Source organism: Salvelinus sp. IW2-2015, linkage group LG22, assembly GCF_002910315.2.
Source record: "Salvelinus sp. IW2-2015 linkage group LG22, ASM291031v2, whole genome shotgun sequence".
NCBI lineage: Eukaryota > Metazoa > Chordata > Actinopteri > Salmoniformes > Salmonidae > Salvelinus > Salvelinus sp. IW2-2015.
The window spans coordinates 16,458,906-16,485,098 of record NC_036862.1 but is presented as its reverse complement, the minus strand read 5'-3'; the positions used below and the strand labels follow the sequence as shown (position 1 = coordinate 16,485,098).

The 26,193-nt window shown below is 44.5% G+C and overlaps 1 protein-coding gene across 1 annotated transcript; it reads right to left on the bottom strand.

The window, feature by feature from the left end:
- Positions 1-644: 644 nt before the first annotated feature.
- Positions 645-25,300, bottom strand: LOC111949547 (tyrosine-protein kinase BAZ1B). Its single transcript, XM_023966821.3, has 20 exons — positions 24,214-25,300; positions 22,722-22,838; positions 21,628-21,772; positions 21,206-21,422; positions 19,907-20,028; positions 19,438-19,635; positions 17,720-17,890; positions 15,922-17,494; positions 14,713-14,851; positions 14,328-14,473; positions 13,538-13,649; positions 13,276-13,374; positions 12,906-13,086; positions 12,473-12,658; positions 11,635-11,782; positions 7,331-7,478; positions 6,878-6,996; positions 3,820-3,956; positions 3,582-3,688; positions 645-3,297 (listed from the first exon to the last, which is right to left on the bottom strand). Exons 1-20 carry the CDS (start codon positions 24,330-24,332, stop codon positions 2,691-2,693), a joined length of 4,791 nt encoding a protein of 1,596 aa, XP_023822589.1. The 5' UTR covers positions 24,333-25,300; the 3' UTR covers positions 645-2,690.
- Between the last annotated feature and the right edge of the window lie 893 nt (positions 25,301-26,193).

Sequence of the window (26,193 nt, the reverse complement as noted above, 5' to 3'; positions counted from 1 at the left end):
GTATGGTTAACCATTCTTGAGTCTCCAACTAGAAACTGAGGAGCTGTCACTTCCTTAACTACTCCATAGCAGCCCCTCTCCCCACCATCCCCTCCCTGCCGCAGGCCCTCTCCCTCCCTCCATGCAGCAGTGGAAAGTCTGGAGCCTGTGTGCCTCACAAGTGACTAGGGATAATTACCTGGTGCCACCGGAGGTCCAAGAACAACACAAGTGTCTGTAATTAAAAGAATGGCATGCTTCTCTGGGTGAGAGAGTGCAAGCCTAGTGAGACCGGACCAGAGAGCCCGACCGCAGACAGACTGATGAAGCCCCACATCAGTGTTCCAGCCGTCCCGACAATGAAACCCTACAAACCTGACACACAAGAGTTTCACTTGACTCCACAAAAGCTGCYTTAATAGGACAGTCTTTTAGGGAAAGTCTTGTACCCCCTCAGATGAGTAAAAGCAGTTTTAATTCTGCAAGTTATCTTCAAACTAAGCATACATGTACTGGGTTGTAACCATCTTTCACAATGCATAGGACCTTTATCAACATTTACATTTCAGTCATTAAGCAGACAACTTAGAATCAGTGCATTCAACCAAGGAAGGTAAACCAACCAAAGTATAAAGACAGAAATAAGCAAGACACTAGAAAAGCGATACCATTGTATGATGTTTTATTAAAAAGTAAAGAAAACATACGTCAGCCTGGCTAACTCCTCCCCACAGGCAATGATGGATCAGAAGGTGTACCATTGGCAGTGATGGCTGGGGGAATAATATTTACCTCAAAACAACAAAAAAGAGAGAGAAAAAAAGGGGGAGATCTAAACTCCCATATCCTTTATTGGGAATTCTTTACATGTGAGCCCCACACCTGTCCAACCAATCCCGACCTCAGCTGAGACTATATAAAATAAAAAAAAGAGGTGTAAAATACTTTAGTTCCTCCAGAAAGAAAGCATTTACATCAGACGGGTATTCTACTGAGGGCAGTCACTTTTGCAGTCATTTAGATTTGCACTTCCATCTATATATTCAATGTAATTGAACAGCCAACAATGAAATCCCAATCATCCCAGATACAGTAGTTGAGAAGTACAAACAAAAACCTCAAAGCGCTTTTTAAAAACTACCCAAATTATAAGAACCAAAATTAAATCAGATCGTAGGATTGAGGATTCAATGACTAGGTTTTCCAACACAACGTACTGCATAGAACAGCACATAACTGCATATACAGAAAAGGGTAGTCAAGAAATCTGCATTGTAGATCACTACCTAACCTGCACATAGATACCCCAACACCCCTTCTGAGAATTACTATAAGGATCTTAGCCACTTTCCAAGGTGTCAGTATGGTACACACACAGCATGGTACACACTCTAGTGATAGTAGAATGTGCATGGGGTTGTTTAGGAAAGGGATACGAACAAGACAAGAGGTTCTCATGAGACCATGGCTTGCACTATGCTGGTTAAACATGCAGGAGTATAGTGCCACCTGGTGCTAATGAATGGAAACAGACAAAGGAATTTGAAGCATAGGCAATAACCTGCTGCTGAAGAATGTGAACCTAACAACACGTCCCATGGTTCACGAACCCTCCTCCACACTCAGATCGCCTACCCCGGACTAGACCCTAACCAGACCGTGTATGGGTGGCATGGCATAAAGATGACCGCTGACAAATCTTTGTGAAGGAGGAAGTGGTTACAGCTCACAAGTATTTCTCATACACTGCCTTCGAATCAAATTCAGCCAGATGTGCAACAAAACAAACACGGAACGTGAAAATCACATTTAAAATCAACAAGCACGTTTCCATGCATTTAGACCATGGTTATCCTTGTATGTGGTTTAAACACTGGTTTCAAATCATAAAAGCCTATAATGTTAAATGAGACAGTAGACATGTGAAAATAAAGGCAGGCATAGTTTTACAGGGAGAGAACTACAGGGCTGAGTTGAAGGAGAATCAACTACTCAACCTGAGGACATTATGGAGGTGAAAGGTTGGGTACCGCGGTGGACCAGGAATGAGAGACTGCAGATAAACATGTGTTTCTGCATCCAGAACAGAGCCATCTGGAGAAAGAGGGGCCTAAAGCGTACTGTTGTTTTTGCAATAGGTCTTTTCATTGTGAATAACACTGGAAAATGAATTGCATATGTAAAAACCTGGATAATCTGGTTCAATGCTTAGGCAGAGTGATGGCTAGGCAGTGTGTGTGCGGTCTGAAGAAAGAATTTAGACGTATACGCCAAGGACTTTGGTGGCCTCACACGGCTGGGTTGCCCAAAGGCCAGTGTTAAGTCACGTCAAAAAAATGCAAAACCAGAGAATGATGACTGTACATCGATTAGTTCTATCCTGGACAACGGTTACCAGCCCATCTCTCACAGCCCAAGACGCAACTTTAAACCTGGGAGGGGGGGGGGGGGGGGGGGGGGGGGGGGGGGGTCTCTAAGCTCTGACAAATCCTCTCTTCTTAAATGTAAATTTCTCGGTTTGAAAAATGTCAAATATTAAATCGCATTACAAATATAAATCAGTTTCTTTTTTTACTAAAAAATATTAACAAAACCAAAAAAACTCCATCTGAGAAGTTGAGCCCCATTTCCTCAGAATTGGGAGGTGGGTTCTGCTTCATTTAGGGGCAGAAATTTCAAAAGACAAAACAGAAAAAGCACCCTGGACTTCATTATGAGCGTTTTTGCCGCTTGGAATGTCGGTGGCCGCCCCTGTTCTCGTCACTATCCCTGCAATCAGCCCCCCGCTGCAGAGTTCTCCGGTTGTCGCACTCATCGCCATCGCTCTCCTGCTCCCGGTAGTCCCTCCGGCAGGAAGAGGCCACTTCCCGCTTGCTCTTCCTCTTCGCGCTTCGCTCTTCCTCGCTCTCCTCCTCCTCTCTCCTCCTTTGCTCCACCACTGCTTTCCTGGGCCGACCCACCTTGCCTTTCCCATTCGGCATCTTCCGAACCTTCGGCGTCTCCTCTTCCTCATCCTCTGAGACCTGGGGGGTCCGACTGACTCTCTTGCGCTGGCGGCGGCGCAGGTAGCTGAGGCCGGGCAGCAGCTTGTGGAGCAGCTCAGTGAAGCTCTGCTCCGTCTTGGCCATGCAGGAGAGCACCGAGCTGCCCGGCTGGTTGTACTCCTCGGCGTTGGAGAACACCAGCTTGACGTCCTCCAGGAAGTCCTGGGCGTGCCGATACTGGCCCTCGCTGAACTTGGCCTGCATAGTCTGGAAGTCCATGGGGCTGGAGATGATGTCAAAGTAGTCCTCCGCCTCCTCTACTGACACCGGCTCTCTGGAGAGAGGACGGGGAGGTTAGGGGTCAGGTCTACCGTCTCAGATCTAGTTAGCTTGTTACCATTGCCATGGAATTCACATGGACACCTACATTGAAAATCTAAAATCAACTGTCTGATATCTATATAGTTAATGTATGTTGTTACATTGAGATAGGAGTATAAGTCCAAAGTTAGTTGTACCAGTCAAGCCATAGTTTAAACACTTTCAGGAGGCATTTCCCAGCTTCACAAATGTTTCACTGCATGCCAGTCTAACAGACTAGTAGTGCATCAGTCTCACCTGAACGCCCAGCTGTAACGGAATTTGACCAGTTTCTGAAGGATCTCCTCGCACCTCTCCAGCTCCAGGGTCTGCCGACGCACACCTGTCTTTGAGCTCTGATGCACCTGCAGCAAACCAAACACACCATAGTGTTGGGAAGGGGTCAAATTATCTGCATAGAAGCTGGCTTGCACCAGTGCGTCGGAGTCACCAGACCAAAGTCTTCATAACCATGAGCCATAGGGTGTGTTCTCACCAGCTCATCGAGGTCTGCAGGGCTGCTTTGGGCAGCCCTCTGTTTCCTGGGTTTACTGGGGGGAGAGTGCTTCTTAGATCCACCCTTACTGGATGCCTTCGATGCTTTAGAGTGCTTGGTCTTCTTCCTTGATCTCACTGGGAAGAAGAGTCTAGTTAAATACACACACACCATCAGAAAAAAAATTCAGTCAGACACATTTGTTGTACCTGTATGAACTGTGAGAATAGGGATCAAGATATAAATCACAAGTTAAATGGTCAAACATAATTCAGATTTWAAAAAAATAAATCTTTCAACAGACATCCTAAAAACAGATCTCCTCTGGTCTAATAGGCTCATCAATGAGCCCAACTTAGAGGGAGGGAGCTGTGCCTAGTCAAGAGACCTCAAAATGCACAAGGCCGTATCCTCTCAGTTTGGTTCGCAATGTTATTGCAGCACTATAACCACCCGTCTTCCAAACCCAGTTGTGTGTGGTTACCTTACGTGCATGCCTAAACTCAGAGGATCACTCTGCCACATACTGTCAAGCCAAGCCGGGGGTGAAAAGCCCGCCAGATCAAAAGGGGGTAGGGGACGACGACAACATTCAGACAATGAAGAGGGGAGAGAATGGGCTCAGAATACTGCACCACATTCCTGTCATTCCCATCTCTCTCTGCACACGTGAAATGGAAACGTGTCCATTGTTCGGGCTGTTCAGAGTTTTCCCTGGTCTGCTGGTCAGGATAGGAGACAATCTGGGCCCTGGTATTTATGTAAAACCACTGCTCCACAACAGGCCCTTCCCACCCAGTTTTAGACCCCTAGTCCAGTTTTTCACTTCAGAATGTATGGGCTTCTGTGTCAACTCTGCATTTACACCCAATTCAATAAATATACAGTGGGTGTCATGGCGAAGTATTTACCCTGCCTTGGATTTTTTCACATTTTGTTGAGTTACAAGGAGGGATTGAAATAGATTTAATTGTGAATTTGTCATTGATCTACATAAAATACTCCGTAATGTCAAAGTGAAAATAATTCCACAAACGAATACAGATTAAATAATGAAAACAATAAACCCCTTTGTTTAGGCAAGCCCAAAATAGTTCAGGAGTAAAATGTGGCTTAACAAATCAAAGTTATATGGGCTCACTGTGTGAAATAGAGGTTGACAGGATTACTGAATGACCACCCCTTCCTCTATCCCTACCCCATACATACAGTGCCTTCAGAAAGTATTCATACCACTTGACTAATTCCATTGTGGAAGCACTAGCTCTATTCCATTTATTTTTTATCCTGAAAAACGATTAAAAGCATACCCTTAACATGATGCAGCCACCAATATGCTTAAAAATATGAAGTGGTCCCCAGTAATGTGTTGTATTTGCCACAAACATAACACATTGTATTCAGGACAAAAAGTGAATTGCTTTGACATTTTTTGCAGTATTACTTTAGTGTCTTGTTGCAAAAGGATGCATTTTTTTTCTTTCTTTTTTTTCTTTCCCCCCTCTCAATTAGGTTAGTATTGTTGAGTAACTACAATGTTGATCCATCCTCAGTTCTCTCCTCTCACAGCCATTTTAAAGCCTTTTAAAGTCACCATTGATTGGCATGAGCAGATTCCTTCCTCTCCGGCAACTGAGTTAGTAAGGACACCTGTATCTTTGTGGTAATTGTGTGTATTGATACAACATCCAAAGTGTAATTACTAACTTCACTACGCTCAAAAAGATATTCAATGTCTACTTTTGTTTTTACCCACCTACCAATAGGTGCCCTTCTTTGCGAGGCATTGGAAAATCGACCTGTTCTTTGTGGTTGAAATTCACTGCTTGACTGGGAGACCTTACAGATAATTTTATGTGTGGGGTACAGAAATTAAGGTACTCATTCAAAAATCATGTTAAACACTTATTGCACACAGAGTGAGTCCATGCAACTTATTAACCACATTTTTACTCCTGAACTTATTTAGGCTTGCCATAACAAAAGGGATGATTACATATTGACTAGAGTCATTTCAGCTTTTCATTTGTAAAAATGTCTAAAAACATAATTCCACTGACATAGGGTATTGTGTGTAGGCCACTGACAAATCTACATTTTAAATTCAGGCTGTTACAACAAAATGTGGACGAAGTCAAGGAGTGTGAATCAAGTATTGAATTTCAAGCACAGATTCAATTACAAAGACCAGGGAGTTTTTCAGAAGCGTCAAAGATGGGCAGTTATTGGTAAGTAAATGGGTAACAATAACAAATCAGACATTGAATATCTCTTTAAGCATGGTCAAGTTAATAATTATGCTGTGGATGATGTATTAAACCACCCAGACACAAAGATATAGTCATCCTTCTGAACTGAAGGACAAGAAGGAAACTGCTCAGGCATGTCACCATGAGGCAGTAGGTGATGGGAGAAAACTGAGGATGGATCAACATTGTAGTGACTCCACAATAATGACCTACATGACAGAGTAAAAAGAACAACACAAATATACATAATACAAATGCATCCTTTTATCACAGCAAAGGAATACACTGTTTGGCCTAAATGAAAAGCCTCGTGTTTGGGACAAATCAAACACGTCACTGAGTAACTGCCTCCTTATTGTCAAGCATGGTGGTGGCTGCAACATGGTATGGGTATACTTGACATCCGCAAAGACTGGGGAGTTTTCCCAGATAAAAATAAATGGGATGGAGCTAAGACCAGGCAAAATCCTAGAGGAAAACCTTCTTCAGTCTGCTTTACACCAGACACTGGGAGAGAAATTCACCTTTCAGCAGGACAATAACCTATAACAAAGCCAAATCTACACCAGAGTCTCTTACCAAGAAGACAGAATGTTCTTTAGTGGCCAAGTCACAGTTTTTTGGCAAGACACCCACTAAAATGTAATAATACAATTTTATTTATTTTTTATTACCAAGGGGGTGAATACTTATTATAGGCACTGTAGCTAGGTTGGGAAAAACCTCTGCACATGTTGGCCACCCTGCTCTCGTTAGTACTGTTACATTGGGTTATGATAAGGCTCCTCACAAGGGTCAATAATACTCACAGCTGTGGCCCACGGCCTTGTAATCAGCATCCTCCTCGTCATCTTCATCAGAGTCCTCCGATTTAGAATCCTCTTCTTCCTCTTCATCCTCCTCTTCCTCAGTGTCCTCGTTGTAGTTTCTGGAACAACAAGTAGCCACCAGCATTCTATGTTAAAGAGAATTCATCCAATTGGTACCCAACAACCACCCAACCAGTACAACCGGCTTCTTTCTTTACACGCTGTAGGTTTGGAAGAACATCTGAAACTAGAAACAGAATTGTATGATTTTGGGGGGGGGCTCATCAGTGGAGTCAAAATAATAAAACAAGTATTTTCCAAGTGGCCTGTACAGTACCATCTTCAGATTGAAACGGCTTGCTTGTCGTGTATGGCGAGGAACAAGAAAGTTTAGACACAGCTAAGTCTTTAATCCTCCAGTGAAGTGATTTGTATTATTGTGTGACCCCCTACCTTCCACGGGAGCAGCGTCTTTGTACGGCAGGCTGGCAGGCGGGGCACAGCCACTCCCCCTGGGGGATGCGGTAAAGGGCGGGGCGCAGACAGAACAGGTGGAAGGCCTTGTTGCACTCGTCACACAGGATGAGCTTGTCATCCTCACCTGAAGACACGATGGAGATTATCATCACAAACAGACTCAGTAAAGAGTCATTAACTCAAGACAATGAAATGTGTATACATAAAGTCACTAAGACCAGCTAAAGTTATTCATATGAAATAAGGAGAAGCCTCTGTACGGAATGCGTGTGCAAAAGCTCCAACTGAGCAAACAAAAAAATACCCACGCTGTATCCCTCATAGCCCAGGACTCACACCTACAAGTTAGGACCAGAGGTGGTTACTGGTTAGAGGTGGAGGAACTATTTTGACAAGGACAGGTGTGACAAAGAAAATCTGGGTACACAAAAAGGGCTAGGGAGTAGGGGATGATGTGGGATTGGACCAAGAAGATGCCCTGAGACATTCTGAGACATTCAGGGTCATTTGGCTAGGGCTCAGCTTGCAATGAGACAGGTGGTCAAACCCACAGGGAGAAGGGGCCCAGAGTGACTTTTGTTTCACTCATTAGCTCACCCATTAGCTCTATCAAAACAAGCATTCATCATAATAATTTATAACCTATTTTAAATCAGTCTCATTTCCAAATATTTGCAGCTCAAGATAAGGCTACAAGTCATGGCTAACCTGAAATCACTGGGTAGGTTTCCACTACACCAACTCTGCTAATGTCAAATCAGCAACATGGATAGGAGGGAGTAGTGTATTTTTATACAGGGCCTTGAGTATTGTGCTTCTACTTACAGTAATTGGTACTTATATTACATCAATACTTACAGGGCCTTATATTGTAGTATCCTACTGGTAGTTCACCTGTAGTGACACTACCCTGTCCCTGCTCTGGGCTCATCCCCCTGCCCTGCCTGGGACTGGAGCTAACTATGTCCCACAGAACAAGGACAGGAGGTATCAGCCCTCTCCCTGGAGAGAGTACAGGTTGTTATTGGAAGAGAGAATGTGTTCCAATAAGATAACTGGTTAAATAAAGGTAATATATGAACTAAAGCAAAGCTCAACACTTAGCTGATAACTTCTCTTCTGTCATTCAACGACTCCATATATTAGTTAATCATGTCTTTCTGCCTGTTCGAGGTCTGACTCCAAGGCCAAAACGCGAAAAATATTGTCCTATATACATCGCTTTTGGATTTTTCTATGCTACCCGACTGTCTAACTTACATTTTGATGACTGTAGCAAGCTTCAGAGTAAAGCACATTTCACTGTAGCTATCGGGTGCATGTGACAAAAATATATACAAAAAAAAMCTTATTTTCCACCATAATTCATTAAAAATCATACAATGTGATTTTCTGGATTTTTTTCCCTAATTTTGTCTGTCATAGTTGAAGTGTACCTATGATGAAAATTACAGGCCTCTCATCTTTTTAAGTGGGAGAACTTGCACAATTGGTGGCTGACTAAATACTTTTTTGCCCCACTGTCTATACAGTGGGGAGAACAAGTATTTGATACACTGCCGATTTTGCAGGTTTCCTACTTACAAGCATGTAGAGGTCTGTAATTTTATCATAGGTACACTTCAACTGTGAGAGACGGAATCTAAAACAAAATCCAGGAATCACATTGTATGATTTTTAAGTAATTAATTTGCATTTTATTGCATGACATAAGTATTTGATACACAGAAAAGCAGAACTTAATATTTGGTACAGAAACCTTTGTTTGCAATTACAGAGATCATACGTTTCCTGTAGTTCTTGACCAGGTTTGCACACACTGCAGCAGGGATTTTGGCCCACTCCTCCATACAGACCTTCTCCAGATCCTTCAGGTTTCGGGCTGTCGCTGGGCAATATGGACTTTCAGCTCCCTCCAAAGATTTTCTATTGGGTTCAGGTCTGGAGACTGGCTAGGCCACTCCAGGACCTTGAGATGCTCTTACGGAGCCACTCCTTAGTTGCCCTGGCTGTGTGTTTTGGGTCGTTGTCATGCTGGAAGACCCAGCCACGACCCATCGTCAATGCTCTTACTGAGGGAAGGAGGTTGTTGGCCAGATCTCGCGATACATGCCCCATCCATCCTCCTCAATACGGTGCAGTCGTCCTGTCCCCTTTGCAGAAAAGCATCCCAAAAGAATGATTGTTCCACCTCCATGCTTCACGGTTGGGATGGTGATCTTGGGTTGTAGTCATCCTTCTTCTTCCTCCAAACGAGCGAGTGAAGTTTAGACCAAAAGCTCTATTTTTGTCTCAACAGACCACATGACCTTCTCTCCTCCTCCTCTGGATCATCCAGATGGTCATTGGCAAACTTCAGACGGGCCTGGACATGCGCTGGCTGAGCAGGGGGACCTTGCGTGCGCTGCAGGATTTTAATCCATGACGGCGTAGTGTGTTACTAATGGTTTTCTTGAGACTGTGGTCCCAGCTCTCTTCAGGTCATTGACCAGTCCTGCCGTGTAGTTCTGGCTGATCCTTCACCTTCCTCATGATCATTGATGCCCCACGAGGTGAGATCTTGCATGGAGCCCCAGACGAGGGTGATTGACCATCATCTTGAACTCTTTCCATTTTCTAATAATTGCGCCAACAGTTGTGCCTTCTCACCAAGCTGCTGCCTATTGTCCTGTAGCCCATCCCAGCCTTGTGCAGGTTTACAATTTTATCCCTGTGTCCTTACACAGCTCTCTGGTCTTGGCCATTGTGGAGAGGTTGGAGTCTGTTTGATTGAGGTTGTGGACAGGTGTCTTTTATACAGGTAACAAGTTCAAACAGGTGCAGTAATATACAGGTAATGAGTGGAGAACAGGAGGCTTCTTAAAGAAAAAACTAACAGGTCTGTGAGAGCCGGAATTCTTACTGGTTGGTAGGTGATCAAATACTTATTTCATGCATAAAATGCAAATTAATTACTTAAAAATCATACAATGTGATTTTCTGGATTTTTGTTTAGATTCCGTCTCTCACAGTTGAAGTGTACCTATGATAAAATTACAGACCTCTACATGCTTTTAAGTAGGAAAACCTGCAAAATGCGCAGTGTATCAAATACTTGTTCTCCCCACTGTATATATATATATTTTTTAAAGAGACTAAATCTAGGTCATTATTTTATTTATTTATTTTAACCCCTTTTTCGTGGTATCAAATTGGTAGTTAGTCTCCTCTCATCACTGCAACTCCCGTACGGACTCGGAGAGGTGAAGGTCGAGAGCCGTAAGTCCTCCGAAACACAACCCAGCCAAGCCGCACTGCTTCTTGACACAATGCCCACTTAACTCGGAAGCCAGACGCACCAACGTGTCGGAGGAAACACCGTACACCTGGCGCCCGGCCCGCCACAGGAGTCACAAGGGCGCAGTGGGACAAGGATATCCCTGCCGGCCAAACCCTCCCCTAACCCGGWAAACGCTGGAACAATTGTGCGCCGCCCCATGGGTCTCCCGGTCGCGGCCCAGCTGCGACAGAGCCTGGACTCGAACCCAGAACCTCTAGCGTCACAGCTAGCACTGCATGTGAGGCCCAGGTCATTATTTCTACAGTCTCCATTTACTTCTAGTAATTTCAATGTCGATTGTATTTCCCCTGAAATGTTTATTCATTTTTTACTCAAACCACCTCGCAGGCCGGATTGAAAATGGGCTTGTGGGCCTTGTTTGACACCCCTGCTTTAGTGGGTCGTTGTTTGGATGCAAGGTGATTTGTGAATCGCCAAGTCTTCACAGGACTTTGCTCAGGCAGATCATCTCCAACAGGCAGGAAATGACAGTCAAATGCTGTAGTGTAGACCAGGGTTTCCCAACCTCTGTCCCTGGGCCCACCCTGGGTGCCTGTTTAGGTTTTTGCCCTAACACTACACAGCTGATTCAAATAACCAACTCCTCATCAAGCTTAGATTATTTGAATCAGTTGTGTAGTGTTAGGACAAAAACCAAAACTTGCATCAAGGGGGACCCCAGGACCGTGTTTGGGAAACCTGGGTGTAGATGACTCAATACTGTGAAAAGTGTTCTTAACGAGACGTTGGTGCACGGTGCTCTACCGCCACCTAATGAAAGCACTACATACTTCATATTTTTCTTTCTTCATCTGATTGACTTTCGTGTTCAAATTAGATCCACTTTTAGGATACTATCTTCAATTGTTTCTTACTAATTAGAATGCCGTTTTTCCATTGACACCATTTAAAATTCCCCCTTCAGTTTTCAGACAGCTCCAGGACACTGAGGATCACCCACCTTTCCTGCGGCACACCTTGCAGCGTGCGTTCTCCGCCGACATGTCCCACTTGATGCAGGCGTCCAGCATGCCCAGCAGCACGTGCATTCGGGAAAAGGTCTGAGCCTCGCGGATCGCCGTCTTCCACTTTTCTACTGCCGTCGCCACCTGCACAGCAGACAAATGACTATTATTGACTTTATTTATTTCATCTCTTTTATTGTATCGATTTTCACAGAACAAATTGTTTAAAATGAACTTTAAATAAACATTTATTTGATTTGAAAAGACAGTCCTCCTTAAGCTCAAATACAGCTTGGGGGTAGAAGCAGCCCTTTAAAACCAGATCAAGGAACAGATTACCCTGGCTTCAATCCTATCCTTAACCATTAGCAGGATGAAGAAACATCGGATTTTGGATTAGTCGTTAGGAATACCCCTTTTATATACAGATCACACTTTACCATACCATCCTCTTTATACCATATTTTACTTATACCCGAAAGAGGTAAGGGGTAAAAATTAAATTAAAACATGCTACATTACAACCCACCTCGAGACCTAGTCATGAAACCTGTATTTTCAGACCCTGCAACCACATGGGTCTGTGAGAAAATCTGTTTTACGCGGGTAAATTCAATAACAATATTGTTTAATACCTTCATAATATGAATTGCAAACAGGCCCCATGGTTTAACCCCCCCCCCCCGCCATACAAATTGCCAGTTACGCACTGATATGTATAAAAGGGGTTATACTTGCAAGAAAATAGTAAATAAGAGGCTGTTTGAAAGGGGGTTGCCTTGTTTTTAATGACAGGTAACATACCATGTTCTGTCTAAAATAGGTATTACTCACCCTGGCCTCCTCTGCCAGCTTCTTCTCCTCATCCACCTCCTCAGTCTTCCTGCTCTCCTCCCCTTCCTGCTTCTTCTTCTTCTTCTGCTTGGGGGCCATGAAGCCCTGCAGGAACTTCTTGATGACACAAGCCTGGAGAGTGATGACACACTCCCCAAAATCCTTCAGGTTCTCCAGGTCACGCACCTGAACACACACAAAGAGAAAKAGGTCAGAGGGGAATGGTAAAGTTCAGAGGTCATATTTGCTGAATCTGCGAGGCACAAAGTCAAATACAGGTAAACGGGCATTGAGGAAGATCTTGAAAAGTTGGTTGAACAAAATAATGTGTATGGCCATTAGTGTTTCCTGACCATACGACCTGACCAGATAAGTGATCAGGATAAAGTACTGATTCCAAACATGTCAATTGATTGTATGAATAAATAGTTACCTTCTTCTCAAACTCATCCATGCTGTCGTCCATGTAGCCCAGGCCTCCCTTCTGGAGGCGCGAGGCCACCTCGATGACGTCGCTGCGCATGTATTTGAGCAGCTCCTGGTGGCCGTCGCAGCTCCTCAGCCCCGGGTTCCCCTTGCGGGTTAGGTTGATAGAGTGGAGGATGTCCTGGTACCTGTCAGCATACAACACCCAGTCAGTCAGTCACACTAACTCACGCACATATACCTGTACCATGTGACCTAACCAGGAAAAACCCTGGGCTATTTGCAAAGAAATGTAAAGTGTGGAGTCGCTCACAAAGCAGTCATTGGTGAGTGAATTGGTGGAGGGAATGTAGAATGTAACACTCATGTCTCCTCACCTGACTTGCAGCTTGGTCTTCAGCTCGCTTTCTCTCACACCCTGTGCATGGAGGCTCTCCACCAGGTCATCAAGGTCCCGTGGAGCATCACACACAAACCTTCAACACAACACAAGCTAGGTGTAATCACATAGTATGTCCTTGAACAAATATAATCATCTGCTCTCTGGTGTAAGTACCGTCTCAACATTGTTATTGAAAGACAAAAATCTTTTTAGTTATCAAGTCAACCAATGACCATCTCTGCCAGTGAGTTTCTTACCAGAGGTTCTGTCCCTGGTTGGGAGTGGTGGTCTCTATGCAGACGGCGGCTGGCGCCCCCTGGTGGGCTCCCTCGCTCAGAGCACCATCTAGACTGCCACCGTCCTCAACATCTGCAGGACCAGCAACAGAATAGGGTCGTGTTCAGTAGGCACAAAACCAAACTTGACCAATAGGAATAGCTTATTTTTCTACAGTGTGCCCTAATGTATATGACCCAGGTTTAACACTGCAACTACTACAAGACCATCTACTACAACTAATAATATGACTCAATTATATTTAGGGGTTCACAGCAAAGCTGTGAAACATTGTTATTCTCTGAATTCAAATCATTTTTGGGGACATGGTTAAATAACTCAAAGCATAGATTGGTAACGTTTCTAAGCACACAAACTACAGGACCACGAGTAATTTAGTCAAAAAGCATGCCACTGATTGGCCTATAGGTGGCACTGTTATAAGTAGAGACTACACTTTGTATGTAGGCGTCTTTTACATGCTTGACAAATTTGCCTCAAGGGCCCATAAACTCCGTCAGGATTGATTTTCCTCCACTTTGGAAATTTGGGGAAAGAAAATCAAATTAGGTACGTAGGCCTCTTAACGTCCGGGTTCATACACATTGACAAATATCCATGACCAACCGTTAGCGGCGTCTCTATATGTGCATGTAACAAAAGTATGTGTAATGTGGTATTGACACAGAGGCTACTGGGACATGAGGCACTAAACATAGTACAGCTTATGGTTTGCGAACTCTCATATGTGATGACAGTGTAATAACTCACCGTTAGTCTCCTCTTTGGTGGCCTCCTCGTCTTCAGGCTCGGCTGTAGCCTCTTCCAGGGTGAGGGTGTAGCTATAGTCAATGCTCTCGTGCACCCAGCCCTTCTCTATGTACAGGCCAGGCACCACATCAGAAAACAGCCAGTACCTAACACAGACACAAAGAGCTGGAATGTCACTACCGAAGGTAATATAAACCAACAGTGACATTAAATTAGTTTACATTTGACATAGTTGTTGATTTCTAATATATCCAATGTCTTGGGACCGTTGAGGATGCATGCACTAAACCATATAAGTGATGTGCATGTATCAAGAGTACACTGTAAATGAAACACCTGAACCTGTTGTTCAGGTTTTGAAGTTGAAGTGTGCGTGCGTGCTGACCTGTTATGGTTTCGATCAGTTCCCAGTGGGATTCTCCTCAGCACCCGTTTGGCTTTGGCGATGCCGTCCTGGAAGGCCCTCTCTGCTGCAGCCTTCTGCTTGCGGACACGTTCCTCCTCCGCCTCCTTCTCCATGCGCTCTGAGGGGAGAGAAACAGCATTATTTGAGCCGGTGACAAAAAAAATAAGTTTTGTTTTAAATAGGCACGTAACAGAGCATTCCCATTGCATAAATCACCTATGCAACCACGGACTCAGCATTGTTTGGCTCAAATTCAACCATAGTCATCTCATCTTTTCTAATTGTCCTCCACGACAAAAATCGGGGAGGACTTTGGATCTGTCTCCGTCTGTTAGTACGTTAGTCACACGCGACGTCAGACCATATTCGCCCCATTTTGATGAAACTTGTGTGAATGATGAGTCTTACCATAGAGATCTGGCATTTACAAAATTACACTGATTGGTCAGATGTTGGCGCTGTAACAAGAGATTGAAAATGATAACGTTGAAAGGTCAAGCCCCTCACCCTGTTTGACTTACACAAGGAACATAATTGCCTCAGGCACTCATAAGATCTGTCATGGTGGAAATTCCGCCATTTTGAATTTGCAAAAAACACTTCAACGCTATTTTTCTGGCACCAACTGATCTACACGAAACTTGATGTGGCATCTATGGACAAAGGTCTCTCCGCAGTATTTTCAAGACTAATGACCAATAAACGTTCATGTTGTCTGATACAAATGCATATAAATCAGTCAAAGGACATTCATATTGTAACAACATTTGGTACACATGTTGCAAACACTGTCAAGACATAACATATGCAAGAACATTCATATCGACCACATGTTGGCGATATAAGAGACACGTTTAGCTCTCTTAAACTGTTTGACTCCGAGTGATGATATTTGGCACACATGCTCAGGGATAGGAGTCTAGCTAACCCACGAGATCTCAAACACCAACGGCCCGATTTTGACTAAACATGAGAGAATGATGCGTCTTGCCATAGCGATCTGGCATTTACAAAATTACACTGATTGGCTCATGGGAAGCGCTGCATCATTCATGGGGGACGATATGTTTGCTGTTTACATGTTTCATATTTTTCTATAACTAGTGATAGGAGTATTCCCTTACCACGTGACCTGAACAGGAAAAATGGCCCAGTCTAATGACCTACAATACTCCCAGCTGTCCTTACCCTTGTTCTGTTTGTCCTGCTCCTCCTTTTCCTTCTTGGCCTGGATGGACATCAGTCTCCTACTCTTCACCGTACTGATCATGTCTTCCGACTCCGTGACCACCGGCTCCGCGGCCACCGGCTCTGCTTTCACCTTCTTCACCTCTTTCTTAGCGCTACCCTCTTTCTTTTTCTCCACCTTGGCGGTGGCTGATGGCGTGTCGCCGGCGGTGGCTGATGGGGTGTCGCTACTGGCAGCCTCCTCGCCTTTGACCTCGGCTTGTTCCTTACGCCGCTGCTTCTCAGCCCGCTTGCGGTCGTTGACCTCCTTGAGTGAGGCCAACCTCTCCTTCCACAGCTCGGCCGAGCGCTGCTGCATGGAGTCCACGTGGTCCTCCACCGAGTAGGTCATTAGGATGCGGTGACACAGTGCTACCAGCAGGCTGGCCTTCTCCGTCGACGTCAGCTCAAACACCTCCACCGCCTCCAGCTGCTCGAGGAACTCGCCGCTTACCACCTGGTCAAATCCCCCTAGGGGCCCCCAGTCATCCCCCCCAGAGCCCTGGCCAGAGTCATCACCGTGGGCGTCACACGGCCGCAGGCACAGGCGCACAAGCTCCGAGACAGAGTGGAGAGTGAGGGGGATCTCCGACAGGGGCATGTCGAGCTCGCTGTAGCCCTCAGCTAGCTCATCCTGCAGCAGGGTCTGCAGCAGCACCACCAGCACACGGTTCAGGTATAGGAAACCTGCTTCCTCCCCAGCCAGAGCCTCCATCAGGGCCACTGCCGTCACCGGGTACTGGTCATCGGGCATCAGCAGGCCCGCGTAGCAGTTGAGGAAGTCCGCTACCATGGCCACGTCTCCGAACAGGGAGTTGGGCAGGCCCTCTGGCATGTCAACCAGCTTGAAGACAGGAAGTGCCTTGCCGCCCTCAATCTCCAGGTCCTCATAGCGGCGCTGCTGCTCACGGCGCACCTGCAGCTCCTTCTCCCGCCGCTCCTTGGTCTTCTCCCGGAGTTTCTCCCTGATCTCCTCACGCCTCTTCCTCATCACGTCCTGCTTCTCCTCCTCACTCATGGCCGCCCATTTCTTCTTCTGCTCCAGCAGCTCCCAGCGCTTCAGGACCAGGTCTTGGAGCTCCTCTGGCAGCCGGCCCCGGTCCTCAGACGAGAGGGCCTTGGCTGCCTTGGATATGAGACAGGACATGGCATTCCTCTTGTCCTCCTTGCCCTTGTGCTCCTTGTAGTAGCGCAGCAGGTGCAGGGCCATGGGGTGCAGGGGCTTGCCCAGTTTGGGGGTCCCTGGGCCAGTGCTCCGGGCTCTCTTCTTGGGGCTTCCAGCGGAGAGAGGGTTCTTGGCCAAGTCCAACAGGGTCATCTGCTTCATCTTGGGCTTCTTGGCGCCTCCACCTTTTTCATCCTTTTTGGAGGATATCTTCTGACCGCTCTTGCCGGGGGTCTTTTTGGCAGCAGCAGATTTCTTATCTCTGGGTTTTTTGCTGGATTTTGGAGAGGAGAGGACAGAGGCCCCACCATCTCTTTTCTTGGGGGTTCCAGAATTCTTTACCTTCAGAGGCGAGCCATTCATTGTCATCTACAATATAAATGGATGCATTATTGATTCAATCCAATGCAACAGACTAAATCTGCAAATTCTATTGAACATTTAAATTCTCAATGGTCAAATAAGGAAAACAAACCTTGTGTTTATCTACCAACAGTCATATTCTACGTGAACTAAGATTCTTTATAAAACCACTAAGCCAGCTAAAAATATCTGCAAATCAGGTTACATCAGCGTGTATAAAATTTGACAAACCTGCATGTGGCCCCAGATTGTGGGGCTCAGGGGCATGCCAAGAGAATCCGTTTTCTCGTTCCCTGAATTCCCTCCTCCCGGGGTGTTCGAGGTCTTCAGCTTCTTACTGGGTTTGCCCTCCGTTGAGCTCAGGCTCCTGCGCTTGGTTGAGACTGGATTCTCTGCGAAAAACTAGAAGGCAAAAAAAACTATTAGTCACATAATTAAAAACAAAATGTTACATAAAAACATACATACAATGCCTTTAGAAAGTATTCACACCGCTTGACGTAAGTCGCATGGACTCACTGTGTGCAATAATGGTGTTGATGATATCTTTTAATGACCACCTCATCCCTATACCCAACACATTCAGATAATTATAAGATCCCTCAGTCGAGCAGTGAATTTCAAACAGATTAAACCACAAAGACCAGGGAGTTTTTCAAAATCCTCACAAAGAAGGGCACCTATTGGTAGATGGGTAAAATAAAAAGCAGACAATGAATACCCCTTTGAGCATGGTGAAGTTATTAAATCACACTTTGGATGGTGTATCAATATGTCCAGTCACTACAAAGATACAGGCATCTTTCCAAACTCAGTTGCCGAAGAGGAAGGAAACCAGTCAGGGATTTCACCATAAGCCCAAACAATGGGGACTTTAAAACAGTTACAGAGTTGAATGGCTGTGATGGGAGAAAACTGAGGATGGATCAAGAACATTGTAGTTACTCCACAATACTAACCTAATTGAGAGAGTGAAAAGGAAGCCTGTGCAAAATACAAATATTCCAAAACATGCATCCTGTTTGCAACAAGGCACTGAAGTAATATAGCAAAAAATGTGGCAAACCAATCCACTTTTTCTCCTGAATCCAAAGTGTTCTGTTTAGAGCAAATCCAACAACACATTACTGAGTACCACTCTCCATATTTTCAAGCATAGTAGAGGCTGCATCATGTTGTGTATGCTTTAAATAAATTAAAAATAAATTTAAAAAAAGACAGAATAGACCTAAGCACAAGCAAAATTCTAGAGGAAAATCTGGTTCAGTCTGCTTTCCACCAGACACTGGGAGATGAATTCACCTTTCAGGAGGACAATCACCTAAGGCCAAATCTATACTGGAGTTGCTTACCACGAAGACAGGGAATGTTCCTGAGTGGCCGAGTTAGATTTTAAGTAGATTAAGTCAAAACTATGGCAAGACCTGGAAATAGTTGTATAGCAATGATCAACAACCAATTTGACAGCGCTTGAAGATATTATATTAGAATGCAAATGTTGCACAATCCAGGTGTGAAATAGTTTTATAGACTTACCCAGAAAGACTCACAGCTGTAATCGCTGCCAAAGGTGCTTCTACAAAGTATTGACTCAGGGGTGTGAATAGTAATTTAAATGAGATATACATTTCTGTATTTCATTTTCAATAAATTAGCAACATTTTGAAAAAACATGTTTTCACTGTCATTATGGGGTATTGTGTGTAGACAGATGAGATTTGTATTATTATTTTGAATTCAGGCTGTAAGAACAAAATTTGGAATAATTCAAGGGGTATGAATACTTTCTGAAAGGCAATATATTTTTCAGTTTTGTCTTACTGTTGTATTCTATCTACATTTTCATTCTTCATCACATAATCCAGAGCTCCTACATCAACAGGAGTATATGTGGAGGTTGTTGGACAAACAAACAAAAAGTACAAAACACCATATAAATCCAGGTTTACCTTGTGTGGATCCAGGAGGAAGTCGCTGAATTTGCTGGGCAGGTTGAACTTCTTCACCAGTTCATCCTCCACCACCCAGGGGGCCGTCTCTCCCATCCCAAGCCGGAGTGCATAGTGGCGGATGAAGTAGCGCATGATCTCCTTGGTTGGAGGGCGCTCAGTCCGGAAGAGGCTGTCCACTGGGACATCACTGATGACCTGTTGGTGTAGGGTTTAAACATTTATATAAATTTCATAACAGACGCCAGTGTTGTGTTCATTAGAGTATGCAATGGAAAATGTTTTAAATCAATTTGGTAACGAAAAACAAAAGTGTGTCTCTTATTCAACAAGTTCAGGCAGCCTCTGTCTGTTTAAATCCATTTTGTTCCATTTTGTAACCAATGAACACGACCCAGTTACATAAAACGTGCACTTGATGGTCGGAGGTGAACAATAGACATCTTAAAACTGTGGAGAGGACACCAACCTTGTCCTCGCTGATCAGCTTCACGTCGTACTTGTGTGGCAGGAACTTTGGCATCACCCATCTCTTCTTCTCCTCCTTCATAGCGGTGGGAGTTTTCCTGGGGGAGCGCCGTGCTCGATCACCTAATGGCAAACAAGCACACAGTATACTTTAACACATGTCAACAGATCAGGCCTGTGTGGATCCTATGCTATTTTTACATGTACATTTGAATAAAAAAAGAATAATCCAGGTTTGTCCAATAGACATCAAATCTCTTTAATATGTGAAAACAGCTGTCTCTGAACTAGCCCACATGTCTTAAAGCTCCATGTGCTGTGTTGTAGGGATGTGACATAAATAAATCATGGGTGTCAAACTCATTCCATGGAGGGCCTAATGCAGGGGTGGGCAATCTTTTTGGCTCGAGGGCCACGTCGGGATTTTGAAATTCAACTGAGGGCCGTATTTTTTAGAGGACCAATTGTTGGTTAAAATCAATTTGAGGGGACCTCCCGAGTGGCGCAGTGGTCTAAGGCACTGCATCACAGTGCTTGAGGCGTCACTACAGACCCGGGTTTGATTCCAGACTGTGTCACAGCTGGCCGTGACTGGGAGACCCATGAGGCAGCTCAATTGCCCAGCGTTGTCTGGGTTAGGAGAGTGTTTGGCAGGCCGAGATTTCCTTATCCCATCGCGCTCTATCGACTCCTGTGGCTGGCTGGGCACCTGTACGCTGACACGGTCTCCAGGTGAACGGTGTTTCCTCCGACACGTTGGGGCAGCTGGCTTCTGGGTTAAGAGGGCATTGTGTCAAGAAGCAGTGCGGCTTGGCTGGGTCGTGTTTCGGAGGACGCACAGCTCTTGACCTTCGCCTCTCCCGAGTCCGTACGGGAGTTGCAGTGATGGGACACGACTAACTACCAATTGGATACCACCAGAAAAAAAAAAGGTCCGTACTTTGCAGAGAAGTACGGCCAACGCTCTTAGTTGTTGCATAAGTTGACCAACTATGTTGTTTCCTTTCTGCATTCACTTCATATCGCTGAGTCTACCTTTAAAAAATGTTCCCCAAGCCTTTATAGCCTATCGTCTAGTTAAGGCTATAACACAGAAAAAAATATGTTTTTTGATAAGTGTACCGTCATAAAAATGTTGTAGGGACATTGTTTAAGCTGTTTGGGATTTGTCTTAACGTTAAGGCTCCCAATTTCATTTAAACATTTACACCCCTACTATGTTGTGGATTTTAGTGCAGGTTACCCAAAATCGAATAGTATAATTTGTTAGCACAACATGACCCAAACGTGTGGTACTCACTGAGGCTCTCTCTTCTGCTTTCCCTGGTCTCCCTGGGGATCTCCTCTCTGGTCAGCTGTTGTTCCTTCTTCTGGTTCTCCTGGCTGGCATTCTCCTTGTCGCTGGAAGGAGAGTCGCAGGCTCCCTCTAGCTTCTTCTCCGACGTCTCCCCCTCAGCGTTCCCTTCAAGGGGATGTATCTTCACGACCTTAACCCGCAAACTCTTTTCCTTCCCCACCTAAAGACCCCAAAAGGAATTGGGGAAGGGGGGTAAAAGGTTTTTCAGATCAATTACGTGCAAAAAAAGTGTAAAATTGGGCGCTTTTTATTTTATTTATCAACATATTTTACATTAAAAGTATTTCTTCCACCTTCATTGACTACTATCTCACCACATGAAAACAAACATTCACAGCATTCAACCAAAATATAAATAACCTCACCAGAAAGTCACACTCTTCGTCTACGGCGTACTTGGTGAGGATCTCCACCCAGGCCTGGTCCACCAGCTTGTCCAGGGAGACCGTGTTGTGATGAACCATCTCCAGGACGGGCTTCTCAAACCATAGTGGGTATTCCTCCTGAAGCCTGGAGATAAAACACTCATGTAAAACATCACATTTATCTAACACTCAATTGAAAATGGCAGCAATAAACCCAAATCTGTTAGCATAAGAAGTCTGTTTATTGGTGCACATTCACGCAATTAATTTTGACAGATGGTGGCTTTGTATGGCTATTGCTATTTGCACTGTTCGAGTCACCTGCAAATGCTTTCCGTAATTCATAAACATGCACGCAGCAGTCCGAGCCGAGGAATGAATACAAATGGTAACACCTCAATGAAACGGAATGCTGGGACCACCAATGCCTATCCTATCTGTACACAGTGTGCACAACCACTTCTCCAGCAGGGGAAGCAAATTCAAACCCAGACTTCCCTGCATAGTATAAATAGACATCTTTAAATACGGTTGCTGATCCTGCATGGCTTGCGCCGAGGGTGCTGGTGGAGCACAGCCTGGCTGTGGCACTGCGCTGAGGTCATTCGTGTACACACGGAACTCAACTTTCACTCCCTCCCACAGTGCAGCACTCAATGCCACAGCAGCCAACCTGGACACACTGTCCTGAAACTTATCAAACGAGAGAACCTAGACCTTGTCTRAAAACATTCCCTAATCCAATCCCTTCAGATGGACACAAGTGCCTAGGGGGCGTGAAGTGCTAAGGGTTGTTTCTGGACCAGGCCATACACTTATTTTGCACCCTCTTTTCATTAAATAAAATGAAGGCATTCTCCCCATCATTGGATTCAAGGATGACTCAATCCATACGTCCTGCAAATAGAAAGGAAGGAGTCGCACGGGGAAGGTCCAATAACACAGCTGTGAATCATGTGACCTTCAACGGGAGACAGTGAGCAGTGTGTGCTACAGATCTTATTAGCCTCTGTATGTAATGACAATATATATTTATGTTGAGACAGAGTATTTCTGTTGTAATGTCACTCAAGCTAGACGTGCTTGTTACTCACAGTTCAGTGACTTCTTGCTCCTCCTCCCAGGCCTCCTTGTGTGTGAGCTGGTTGCTGCCGGTACTCTTGCATGTCCAGATGCGTTCGGCGTACCTCTGCAGGCGCGCCTCATACTCTCTGTAGCCATTTCATCAGGATAACAACATATATTCCCTTCAAATTATCATAGTATGAGTACTAGGATAGATGATAGGAACATCCGCTTAGTCACTTGACCCAGTTAGCAGCAATTGATCTCAATAATTAAAAGTCTGAGTGTGAGGGACGTCCCACACTATGCATATATTCGGGATCCTTTCATAACAGAGCCAAAGTGCAGGGTAATACCCAGAAACACTGTACTCCAGCTGAAACAAAATCTAACAGTATTCCTGTCTGTAGAGGCTAAGCAATGTGTTAAGTCATGTCCCGATATCATTATGACTTTGGCATCTATAACCCCAATGGCTATAGGCTAGCTAGATGTTAAGCCGTACAAACTTCACCCATTATATTACACTTACTGACAAAATGCAGAGCACAAAGTTTTGGGTTGATGATGTTGTACACTGAGATAGTAGTATTAGGGTTTGCTTACAGGTGGCTCAATTTGCTTCTTATCAAATAAGGTCATTGTACCGTACCTTTAGACTAGAGAGACAAAAAGTGGTGATGATGGCCTAGTGAGTTATGCAGCCTCCAGGAGCAATACATTATCTCGAACTCACGTGGGGCACCAAAATACTTCTGTAACTATTGGTAGTAGGGCTAGGGGACCTCAAAACAATGCATTGAACTGCATTTTTATTACACCGCTGAGCCACCTGAACGATGCATTAGTATATCAATCGGGCATGCCTGGCGGCCATGCACCGGCTACACTTGATTGGAAAGTGGTTCATGGCACAAACACGTGTGCTTTTTCTTACATGTCATAACAACCGGTGTATTTCCAACAAGTCAAACTTGCCAATTTTATCTGCATGTCAAATCAGACCGATTTGATCATGAGCTAGTGTCAGAACCGACGTGATGTAATCTGTGACGTTTTCGGTCTGTAGTTAGCTGCTTGCTCGTCCGTCTACTCTGTAAAGTTAGCTAGCTATGCTAACAAACGCGCCACAACAAACTTAAACAAATCTTGCGAATTACCCAAACCAGTTAGGCATAAATCAGCTCGATAGATAGCTGGATAGTACTATTCTCAAATAAAAGTAGTAGTAGTTAACTTAGTTACTGTTTGTCTAGTTAGCTAGTTTTAAAAAGAGAGCACAACTTCGGCTACGAAATAACACTGTGTGCTCATATTACGACAAAGACAGGGACAACAGTCCCAAAAGAAGCATAACAAATTCAACATAGCTACAGTATTTAGTTATTAAACATCAGAAGGTGAATAACATGTTAAAACACTGACAAAACGCGAAGTCCCAATTAGTGTGCATAATGGTTGTGCTTTGATAGTCAGCTAGCTGGCGAACTGAGTCGGCTTTGCCATATTGTGAAAGGATACTCTTTGTTCCTGAAGGCCTCCTTGGTGTGTTCGATGATATAGACCTCCTCCTCTGGGCCTGGCGGCTCGGCTAGCGGCTTAATCAGCGGGTAGGGTTTCCGGCCCAGCAGTGGTGCCATCCTGAGTACGAAACGGCAGCGATGACGTCTTAAAAAATAAAACTCCTAGTACAAAACTACGCAAAATATGACAATATGGCCTTAGCATGTAGTCAAGTATCCCAAAATATTCCAGGAGCATTCAACGTGTAGCAAGCTAGCTAGCTATTCGGCTAAATCCTCGCTGCAAAACAATAACACAGCACTTCTTGTTAGCAGTCAAATCGCATCCTTGTTCTGTTCGCCGGTAGTTGTGTCATTGTTTATCAAGACGAACTAGTCAAAAACAGCTGTTTAAAAGTGTGAACTGATAATGGACTCTTCGGGTAGGCTATACGGATAAACTTATGCTAGCTAGTCCTAAAGGAGGATGGAGAGGCGAGCTGACAGGATTCTCGAACTCGCGGCAACAGCGGAGGTTCCCGTCAGGGGATCTGGCGCGCTCTCTACACTCCGTTCTCCAAAGACTAGGCCTCTTCTAATGGAGCGATTTTTTTTTGACTCGCAGTTTCCGTCCTTGAAAGTTGAAGTTGTTACAATAATTGTAAAGGGTTGTAACAACTTAATAGAAATATGCAAGAGGTTAACACCTGGGTTGAAAAAATGGCGGGAGTTCCCGCCCGGCAAAATTCTGCACAACCCCAAAACTCAGTTTCCCCGGCAGCAAACAGCGTCGTATAGATTTATCCCGCCCCTCTCGCTTTCGATTGGTCTCACAAAGAGCGATCCTATTGGCGTGTTCTAGCATGTGTTTGCATATTTCCGTAACTCACTTCGCCCTTGCACTCCTTCTAAACAACGCMATTTTTTAAATAAACTTTGGCAAAGGGTCAAATCTACTAAACCTAGTCCACTCTGTTCGTAACATATTTTAGTTTTGAGCACAGAAAACTGTATTGAGATTAAATGTTTCTTCGGTGAGAAAATTAGCATAATTTCGGCCAAAATCCATCTTGCTCCATCTTCTCCACCTGCCGGCCACTGGGCTTCCTCTCATCATATTTGGTAGGGAGTGGAAACGCCAACCGGATGCTTCATACGCATACATCCGGTGAAATATCTGTCTCCTTGTTCTATCCGTGACTACAAACTGGCGAGTTCTATCACAAATAGAACAAGGAGGCTGATATTTCACCGGATGTATAAATGTGAAGCATCCGCTTGCGTTGTTTAGAAGGAGTACAAAGGCGAATTGAGTTATTGCACACTCGCACATCACTGAGTAGGCGTTCGTTCACAGAAATATGCAAATTATACTAGAATCCGCGAATAGGATCTCTAGATCGTGCCCACCTCCTTGCTTGTTCTTCACAATGTGACTAATTTGTTCCCGTTTCAAACGACAGGCTGTGGTCTATCTTGGTTTATTCATAACAATCTTTGAAATACGGTTGGAAACAGTAGAGACAAAATGGTACCCTCCTCCGGAATGAAACGTCATGGAGCCAGATTCTTAACCCCAGTATAATTAGATTTGCCGCTGTTGTGTCAACACATTATTTCAAATGACAAGCAATTTTGGACACGCGATTTATTGATTTTAATTGTTCATTTGTCACTACCTGACCGAGCGCTTATATCCTATTAGGGGCGTGGTTTAGCAACGTGGGCTGTAAGGAAATTGTCAGGCAGTGAGTAATCTCGCTCCCTCTTTGCTTGTTTTGCCCACTATGACTCATTTGTTTCGATTTGAAACGTCAGGCCGTGGTCTATCTTGGGTTAGTTATAAAAAAAATCGTTGTTGTAGTCCTAAACCAGGAAATGACTTAACTCTGGTTTGTTCAGCCACATTCGGGAACTCTAGCGATGAAAACTCTGCAGATCGGGGTTTAGGGAATGAGTGAAAAAGTGGAAAATCCTTCCTTAGTTAATTTTCTTGAAA

Bases quoted from the DNA above. Each gene is read 5' to 3' on its own strand.
- LOC111949547 (XM_023966821.3), bottom strand. From the start codon at position 24,332: ATGGCACCACTGCTGGGCCGGAAACCCTACCCGCTGATTAAGCCGCTA. The intron at 19,636-19,906 runs GTTGGTGTCCTC...CTACACCAACAG, and splicing joins AGCTGATCAGCGAGGACAAG to GTCATCAGTGATGTCCCAGT. The intron at 3,298-3,581 runs GTGAGACTGATG...TCCTCTCTCCAG, and splicing joins CGTTACAGCTGGGCGTTCAG to AGAGCCGGTGTCAGTAGAGG.